We start from the raw sequence: 10032 nt of genomic DNA, 5'->3' as shown, positions 1-10032 counted from the left end.
GTGGCCTCAGATCTCTGAGAAAGACTTCTGTTAAATATTTGCTTTAGAAATAAGTACAAAAGCATAAAAAAGGAAAATCCTTGTTACTAGAAGCCAAAACAGAGCAAGTGAATCTCCAGAGCTGTTAACCTTGTAAATTTCTCTCTCGCACTCATGGCTGAGCCATGAGGGCAGCTTTAGCTGAGGCTGGTGTTTCTTAGGCTATATAATACACCTTTGTTTTCAATATGCACTTCAGTGTCAGATTAGCTATTTTTAGAAGGCTCTACTGAAAACATTTTTAAGATATGGCTAAAGAATGCGGATTTACATACATTGCTGAAGGGGGAAATTGGGCTGTACAAACAGCCAGTTAGAATAAAGTTAAGTTAAATACAGTTAGTAGGTAGTTAACAGTTGATTAATTCTTGAGCATCTTAAATTGTTTGGAGAGTAACCACCAATATTTGGAATTGTCTGGGTGTAAGGAACTCTTAATTTCATCGCTAATTCCCCAGAGTGAGAAAAAAGTTCTCTCTGAAATCTTTGTTTATTCTAAACAATGTTGATTAGAATTCTTCAGGATTTTAAACTTCAGCAATAATTCAATTCTTGTTGATTAGTTCATAAATATCTTAAGACTTGGAGAGAGTGACAATTTAGCTAGTATACTGCTACAAAACTCTGTACAATTTGGGGACATTTTTATGCAACAAAACCAGAAGAGTCTATCAAAACTCCCTCACCATATCATATTTTTCCAGCATTTTATTTACAGTTTTGATAGCTTGAATAGGTTTAAGCGTGTAACTAGGCAAGAGGCTCCAGTAGCATATCGGATCTCTTTCAGTATGCCACTCCATTCCTTCTTCTCATCATCGTACCTGCATTTAACAAGATAAGGTCAAAACACAGCTTCTTAAAATTTGAGTTTGACACTTTCCTCACACATGCATGAAAAGGAGAATAATCCATGTGTTGCAAAGGCCTGTAGCAACCACATGCTGCATGGTGCTACAGAAGAATGTTACTGTCTTCCAGAACAGAACAGAAGGATGTTCTTGCTCCTGAAAGTCATTTGTTTCTTTGTCTCTATACCTCATTACTGGCCTGCATCATGCTTCCACTGAACAGTCCTCCTTCAGTATCTCTTCTGAATTCCTGAAAGTTCGTACATACAATGTGCTTCTGGGAATCCTTTCCATCTTTTTTGCCAGTTAAATCCCCTAAATTTACCTCAGCAAGTGAAGGGTCACAGTACTGGCATGATGTTTCAGCACTGCTATTTTGATTTAGATACAAATCTGGGATATATGGATATCTGATTCTCTCAGGACAGTTCTTGACTGTTAATGGATATGAACGTGTACACACCTGTCTGTGTACATAGCCTTTCCTGCATTAGAATATCACGAAACAGAGAATATGTGTAGGGTATACTTCACAAGGCTAAACCTGCTAGTAATTATGGTACTTTACTCTTTTACTATATGCTCTTGCTGTATAGTAAAAGAATTAGAAGATCATGACTCATGTTCAAATTACTAGTAGGTGGAAATATTCATTAGGTCCAAATCTCATGTTTATTTGTTATGCTTGTTTACATGTTTATTTGTTACTTTCTGATATTTTGGTTTATCAACAAGTGCTTTACAACCTGTGTCATGATTCATTTCCAAAATTAAACATAATATGGATTTTGCTCTCCAATGTCTAAAAACCTAAAGGTAAGTTAGAGCTTTCCACTAAGAGAGTATGATCAAAGTTAAACTTACTTCCATATGTCAGTGACTTCACTGGGTGCAAATTCTTTAGATTCAAGCTGAATCATTGCAAAGCCTCCAATAGCATATAAAGATCCACTTAAGGTGACTAAACTGATAGAACTTCTCTCTTGGGGAAATTCAGGCATAATCTCCCACCTAAAGTTACCAAAAACAAAACAAAACAAAACAAAAAACCCTCAGTCAAACATAGGAGAAATATTTGAAACTGAATGCACTAAAATACAGCTCTGGTTGACGTAAGTGCAGGTGCCAAGGACCATTTGAATGAAACAGTTTAGTAGAAGGAAAAAAAATCCTGAGATTTATCAGCAGGGACTTTCTGTTTCTCTATCCCCACAGGGACTTTGTGTGCGAATACAAGTCTTAAAGTGACAGAATTATACCATGACGACATCCCCTACCAGAGACCACTTCTTACAGATCTCCTGGTCCTGAAGTCAGTAATATGCTTCATACAGGTTTCTCTCTCCCCCAGATTTTATCTCTATTGTTAAATTTTATAAGCAGGTCTCTTTGGGATAGCATACATTTAACTTAAAGATTTTTTTGTGAAGTTGATAGCTGCAATGCTACACTTCAGTGAAGACAGCGCAAGCAAATGTGTTTGTATGTGATAGAAGAGCTTATTAGCAAACAAAATAGAGATACATCCGAGACCACTTAAAAATCTGAGCTATTAGAATAAAGCTTTGCTGACATTATTTTAAATGAAAGTTTGCAAACAAGCTGGGAGGAAGGATAAGAAGCAAAAAGGAAAACTGGAGTAGATAATGAGACATAGATATTGATGACAAAATTCTGAGACAAGATACTGATGGTATACCCTGTGAGAAAATCATAGTCATTCGGGGGATGCTTGCTGCAAAAGGCTCTGGCCATGAGGAACATTAGAAAGCATCTGGACCAAGTAAGTGAGATGGTTCCAGCTTTTGACTTTCATCATTACTTCTTTATAATAGTTCAGAGCATGTACTTAAAATTGGAAGTCTTCTTGAAGCTTTCATATTAATAAGCAGAATTATCTGCCTTTCACTAACTAGTAGTAAATCATATGTGCCATGAAAAAGTAAGACACTACGAGGTGAGGTACTCAAAGGATGTTCAGCTAGTCCTCTCCAGGCACCTAATTTCTTATGCTGTGGTTTCATTTGTAGTGCCAGTACTGTTTAAACTAGCAGCCCTTTCCTGTCTCTCCTACTTCTCCCACATTATGCCAGCACACCTGTTTATGTGGCTGTGTGGCCAAATAAATTGAAAAACTAATCAGACTGAAAACAAAGAAACACATGAGAGAAAAAAAAAACAGAGGGTATGCTATTTTAGCTAAATGAGCTCTACAAGGAGCTATGCTAGGATAAAAAAGGAGTGTGGGGGCAGGAAAAATCTCGAGATAGGGATTCTTTAAACTATCGTTGTTCCTAAAGAGGTGTATGTAGACCAACTGTCTTAGTGGGAACATAGGCACCTAAACACCTTTGTGACTCTATCTCAGAGATCCTAAAAGTCTGGATGATAAAATACTTGCTTAAAAATAGATAGAACATTTAACTCACTTATTAGTGGTCAGATCAAAAGCTTCAACAGATGCAGTAAGGCCTTCTTCAGTGACGCCACCTGCAATCACAATCTTGCCCTTATGGATAGCTGTTCCAAACATTGAGCGAGCCACTTTCATTGGAGCCAGATCTCTCCAGTCTCCTTTCTTTGAATTGTACACAAATACTCTATTAGTACATTTCCTGAGGAGGAAAAAGAAAACCTGTGATCATTTCTAGTGGACTTTTGGCATCTGCATGTACAAAGTGAGACCTAGTTGAAGTGGATTGTGTAGGTTTGTGTATACTACCTCATTCCTCTCCATGAGATCCTCTCTCATTTTTAATTTGGGGAAGGACAAGACTTTTGCATGTCTAAAACACTAGTCACATCCATAGAACTAAATCAAATGTTAAATGCTGCTGACACAGAGCAGTAATTTGCACTGTATCTTACAGGAAAAAAGACAATGTCCTTTTTCCCAGTGTTTCATTCAGATGGGTCTGTGGAGGAAAGGTATTGGAGGAATGTGCGAGGGAGGAATGTTCTTCCAGAAAAAAAAGTGTTGAATAGTAACTCCTCCAGACACCAAGATACAAGTCTTTGTATCTTCAGCCTAGTTCAACGTGCATGTAGGAAGATTTACTTAGCATTTTTTAGACCCTATATATATACATATATATATATATATACACACACACACACACACACACACAGTATAGGTACAGTATATATACTGTAAATGAAGACCTTGGCTTAGAAGGGTCACTTGCATTGCAGAACAGTACCAGAGTGAAGTTGAAGGCATACTAAAAGTTAAAACATGGAAACTCCTTCAAATATTAGCTTATCTAAGTGTATGGTAGGTAATACTCAGAGGATACCTTATATCATTTTTCAAAATGATACTGCTTTACATTGACTCTTAGCCTCATTAAACTCATTCTAATGAAAGCAAAGAACTTTTACTAACCTCATCTGTACTCCTGCAGGTTTGTAAGCACTGGAATCTTTTGTCACAATTCTTGACTTACAGCATTCACTTGCTGAAAAAATTACCACCATACTCAAATAGTGAAAACTTAATTTTCCTTAATGTTATACCCGTTAAGGTATAATGGACATCACAAGTCAGAAAAATGAAAGAAAGAACTGACACAGTAATTCCACGTCACCTAAGTGTTTCTATCTGGAAGGAGATAATACTTTTAATGAGGTCCTCATAGCTAACTGTGGCTAAAGTGTGTGTGTGTGTGCGCGTGCGCGCGCAAGGTAAGTAACAATTTGCCTTGGAAATAAGTTAGGTGATTAAACTAACTGGTTAGGATTACAATGTATATGCAATTTTACCATGTCATAAAAAAGATGTCCCTTATATCATAATGTGTTGCCCTTTGCCAAATCTCTGGCAACCTTAACCCACAGATATCAAAAAAAGGAAACCCTGATTTCTGAGTGTGAGGACACATAATCTATAAAGGACCAATCAATCAATGTTAGAAATTGTCATGAAAAGACGTGAGAGACTCACTTGTCATCAGTTTTTCCTCCGAGAGCATATATCAGTCCATTATTTGAGACAGTAGCATGGCCATATACTTTGATGGGAAGCTTTTTGATCTCACCCCATTTTATTGCCCTGGAACAGGAAGATCACAATGTTAGCTCTTTCAACTACAAATGGATTATTTACATGTCCTCAGTGGACATCATAATTAAATAATTAAACATACACAGGATCATAGCATAGTACTGAATCTAGAGATTCCTCAGTGCGAAGGTCCTTGCCTGCAATTACATAGATTTTGTTGTCTGATTCTCCCAGCCCAAAGAGACACCTGGCTGACGGCAGTGGAGGAAGGGCAAGCCACTCGCCAGCAATGTCATCCAGCTGAAAGAGCATCAGAACAGAAAGTGTTAGGAAAGGCAAACAGTAAAAATCGACACAATGAAAACTGCTCCATCTAGATGCACTCAGTGTCTGAACAGCTCCTCATCTGCTTGTCTGAACTACCTACACCTCCATCAGTGCAGGTAAGGACTGACAACTTCTATCCACCCGTGCTTCATGGTGCTGAGACCCGGTAGAGCTAATGCTGTCTCTCTCTCTCTGCATTTATTCCCCCTCAAAGAGTTTGCTTCTTTGATCTCCTTTTTAAACTCTTTTTCCTTGCTTGAAGCTCCCCCAATCTTAGTGTTTCCCATCACGTGTTGTAAAAAACATAGTTTTTATCCTCTCTGAAGGGAGTAGAAGCCTCTGCCATCCCACATCTATAAATTCAGCAAGTTATACTAACTGGTGTAGAGAGATGCCAGACATCCTCAGACCTTTCCTCTTAATGATCAAGAAGCATTACATCTCTAATGCCACAGACGTTTCTTCCACGACACCTAGAGCAAAAGAGACGGTGTCGAGACACCCTCAAAAGCTCCTGAGATCTCTGGAGGCACAGTGAATAAAGACTTCATTCCTAAGCAAACAAGGCAGCCAGGACAGTTCCATTGGCCATAATACTGATGTCTTCCCTAATGACCTACTCCCAAGATTGTCTCAATTCATGTTCAGTATGCTGAAAACACCTAAAAAAAAGCAGCAGGAGAATGACAACAACAAAAAAAAAATCCATAAAATGTAGTTTTTGTTTTGATCTGAGAACTTGCAATTGAACCTGAATGCTCTCTAACATTTAACAAGAACTTTGTCTCTCTTCTGTTTCATATAAATTTGCTTGACACCATACAGGAAGGGAGGAGGAGATGTGAGTTTGCTTGGGTATAAATGAGTGAAAGTGAGAGAAAGTTCAGTCAAAGTAATCAGATCTGGGTTTAGCTCAATGATGACCTTTTTCCAGAAGTATGTTCCACAGTCAATGTCTCTATGGTAAAATGCATCTCCCAGATTTCACTGACCACTCTCATTGGATAACAACTTTCATTGCAACCGTGGAATTTAGTTCATAGACATAAGATTGTTTTGGTAGCTAAATCCAGGTGGGCTTATGAGGACAAGATATGCACATTACAGATCACAGCACATTTAGTGAATCAGTCTTGGAGATGGCCTGATACATCTCTGTCTGATAGGGCAATAAACAATTAGTCACACATTTCTGAGTCAGTGGTAGCCACGTTTTGTCTGGGGTTGCTAGCTATCAAATAAAATGGTAAACAGGTGCAGCAAAGGTGCAGAAAAGATTAATAAGTGAAAATCTGTATGGCATCATGTTAACATTTCAGAGGAAACATTAGCCACATAGGTAATGCAGAAAAGAAGTGTTTTACTATGTGCAGTAGCAGCAGTGAGCAAGGCTTGAGAGGTGACAAGCTGGAGAGCAGGATTTCAGGAAATGGGTTTACACATATAAAGCAGGATTATGAGAATGTCATAGTATCAATAGTATCATAGTGGTGCGTCTAGTATCAATCTGGAGGTTTAGTGTTTCGGCCTGTGATTTGGATTTTTGGTTCTAGATTATATAAATTTTGACATCAGTGCAGTATTTCTATTGGAAGAATACTTCTGTAACAACTTTTGCACTTCAGTGATTTGTGTTTTACACCTACATAAGGAAGTGAAACAGTGCTAATCCCTCTCTAGCAAACTGATACTTCGCTCTAATAGGTACACCACATTTCTCAGACCAACTCTTTTATTGCATCTGAACATCACACTGAGCCATAGCTCTATAAACACTTAATATTTGCAATGTTCAGTATCTGAAGGCTTTAAAATTCTGCATCTGCTTATCACTGTTTTACTTCACAAAGTGAGCTACTTGCACTTGTTTTAGGCCAATATGCTTCAACAGACACTTAGCCAGGGTCATGTTGCAAGAGTTCATCATGAAATAGTTTAAGTACCCAAGAATACAGCATGTAGCCAGCTATTAAAAACACCACAACAGAATTAGTTCACGGTAATAATTACACCAAATTGTATTTTTGCTGATTTTCTCAAATGTATCATGGAAGTTACAGTTGTATTAATAAGCCTTATATTTATACAGATTTATAAAGATATAAAATTACACTCAGTTGAAACATCGTATTTAGTCTACTGACATTGACTTTGACAAGAAAACAACTTTCTGTATATATATATTACATGTTTTAGAGCGCCCTTAGGTTTTCAAATGTAAATATAACAGAAGAACATTTGGAATTTTAATGAAAAAAGTGACATTTAAAAAATGGACATTACTGTTGCCATAAAAATACTTCAGATTCAAAAAAAGTCAACCTATTAAGTAGTTAAGCAGTCAACTTTCACTGTACTTAATGGAAATTCATGAAATAGATGACGAAAATCTTATTAGGCTTATGCCTACCCATCTTTACCAAGAAAAATCTGGTCCCTAAACTGTGAAAGCGGGTGCCTAGATAAAATATTCTAACCAATCTTTTCTGAGATCTCGCCCTCAGCTTGGATCCTGAAAGACAAAATACAAGTCCCCTGCTTTCAATGTATCTTTCCAAGATAGGAATAACTCTCCAGAGGTTCTTCCTTCCATTGACCATAGACAGAGACTAGATAATTCACTTCTTACAATACACCTAACTTAATCAGGTATTAAAAATTAATGTGAGAGAAATCCTATTGAATGGACTGCACTGGCATAGGTGAATATTGAGAGGAGTACACATTTAAAGAAAAGTCATGTGACTGAAATGAATTCGTGTGCCACTGAACTATGTTTGGCATAGACTGAAAATACTTTTCAGTAACCCTTACAGCACCTACTATTGCACAAATAATGACAAAGCTTATACCTGGAAGAAGTATGACTGGAAAGGCTGATCCTTGTTCTCCTCTTCCACATAGAGTCCTCCAACAATGTAGACCTGATTTTGTTTGGTGACTATGCTGGAATGATTTCTGGGAATCTGTTCTGCCAGGGCTGCTAGGTAGCATTCATTTTCAAGAGGATCATAAGCTACTGCAGCAGTGTCATTAACAAGAAGAATTAGGTCTTTGACAAACATGCCATGCCTGGGAAGGTCATTTAGGTACCCAGGGAGTAAATCTTCATCTCCTACATCACCATTTACTTCCCCTTTGTTTGACTTTTCTGTGCTTTTGCTGGAGTCAGGTAGTTTTCCAGCAAAAGCATCCTTAATGATCTTTATTTTTTTCTGAAGCTCCGAGTTGCTTTTAATTATATCATCCTTCTCAACATGATCTTTGAAATATTTTTCTGGCATGAGACGAAAACGAATGCAGTCAAAAACTTCTCCCAGGCTCTTTACTCTGTTCTCCTTGTCTGTCCGGACCCATTTCATTACTGCTTCAAATACCAGTTCTTCCTTCTCTACATTTAGGCTGTCAGGTGTAATAACTGAGATAAGTTCATGGGGGGCAAGCTGCATGAAGTCCTCTTCTTTGCAAATCTGCACAAAATGATCTGAGACAAAATCACGAGCAGAAAATGCAAGTCTTGGACAGTCAAGCAGAAGACCTAATCGAAGGATGGCCAAACAATTACCAACAGCAAGCCTCTTCTGAAGGTAGGAAACGCACACAGTGAATACAGAAGGGATCTGAAAGCGACTGGCCAAAGCAAAAATATCTTGCACATTAGAATCATTAAGATCAATACTTGCAGAATAAAGGTATTTGACTATCATATCCAGGACATTGGGGTCAACATTATCTAGAACTACCTCCTTCTTTTTCTCTTCATTTTGCTCAGATAAGAAATACTCACGAAAATAAGGGCTACAGGCTGACAGAATCAATCTGTGGCAAGGCAGGCTTCTGTCACCAGCTTTCAGGGAGCAATCTATAAACTTTTTCTCTTCTAGGAGTTCCTTGAGGCCATCCTGAAGAAGGGTGGATTGGTAAAGTCTGAGTTCTTCAGTGAGTTCCCTCTGAGAATCCATTTTGCTAAAATCTTGGAAGGGGCAGGGAGCGGAAACCTTTAGCTGTTGCCTGCACAAAGGTCCGTCTGTAAAAAAGGCAGATCAGAGTGCTTTGCCCAGCCTGAAGGCTTTGCAATTTAATCTTGCTAGCTAAATATAGGTACGTAGTCTTACAGGTCGGAATTCAGGGTGGATGGTGTGGAAAAAAGAGTTGCTCTTGCAGCTGTCAAAGACTGAAAGAAGCAACTGTTGCTTTTAGTCACTATGGCATGGTTTTGCCATCATTCTCCGAGCCGAATCAATGAGATTACTTGCAGTGTAAGAAATTACTTGACATGAGTAAGGCCAGCAGAATCTGATCCTCAATGAGATAGCTATAACAAGATTGGAAATACACATTACACAATATTCTGAAATAGAAATATTATGAATTGTCAGTTGCAATGACTGTTCACTGTTTCACAAAAGTTGCCAATGTATCTCATAGTTGCAGATTTTAATAAGCTATCAGTCACAGAGATATCAGGAAAAATCTAAAGCATTGCATCAATTATCTGTGTGATAAAATTTTTTTCTTAAACATACCCATATCACATCAGTGATTTCTTCAGATACTGGTAAGACTTCGAATTTCATTTTGATCTTCTTAATATACAATCTGTTATATTTATTTGGAAACTAAAAATCCACTGTTTAAACATAAAATATGAATTGTTCAGGTAAAGTTCTACTTTCAAAAATAATTTAAAATGAAGTCCCCATTTTTCCCCATTAAAAAACAATTATTCTTCATTTCAGATAATCTGTAGACATTATCAATCCTCTTTAATTGCACAGTATTAGAAATGGTGTTAACCGCTGTTAAATTAAA

The 10032-nt window shown here is 37.6% G+C and overlaps 1 protein-coding gene across 2 annotated transcripts; it reads right to left on the bottom strand.

Annotated features, from left to right (window-relative positions):
• Window positions 1-732: 732 nt before the first annotated feature.
• On the bottom strand, window positions 733-9958 carry KLHL41 (kelch like family member 41). 2 transcript variants are annotated; one of them, XM_026093727.2, is made up of 7 exons: window positions 9336-9958; window positions 8073-9247; window positions 5036-5193; window positions 4834-4941; window positions 3320-3505; window positions 1755-1901; window positions 733-863 (listed from the first exon to the last, which is right to left on the bottom strand). In XM_026093727.2, the coding sequence occupies exons 2-7, from the start codon at window positions 9180-9182 to the stop codon at window positions 752-754; spliced, it is 1821 nt and encodes a 606-aa protein (XP_025949512.1). In that variant the 5' UTR covers window positions 9183-9247; window positions 9336-9958; the 3' UTR covers window positions 733-751. The 2 variants fall into 2 exon arrangements, with proteins under 2 accessions (XP_025949512.1, XP_025949503.1); XM_026093718.2 differs by having other exon boundaries at window positions 8073-9535; window positions 9747-9958.
• Between the last annotated feature and the right edge of the window lie 74 nt (window positions 9959-10032).

Source organism: Dromaius novaehollandiae, chromosome 7 (assembly GCF_036370855.1).
Source record: "Dromaius novaehollandiae isolate bDroNov1 chromosome 7, bDroNov1.hap1, whole genome shotgun sequence".
Classification (NCBI taxonomy): domain Eukaryota; kingdom Metazoa; phylum Chordata; class Aves; order Casuariiformes; family Dromaiidae; genus Dromaius; species Dromaius novaehollandiae.
This window is presented reverse-complemented; position numbering and strand designations above follow the sequence as displayed.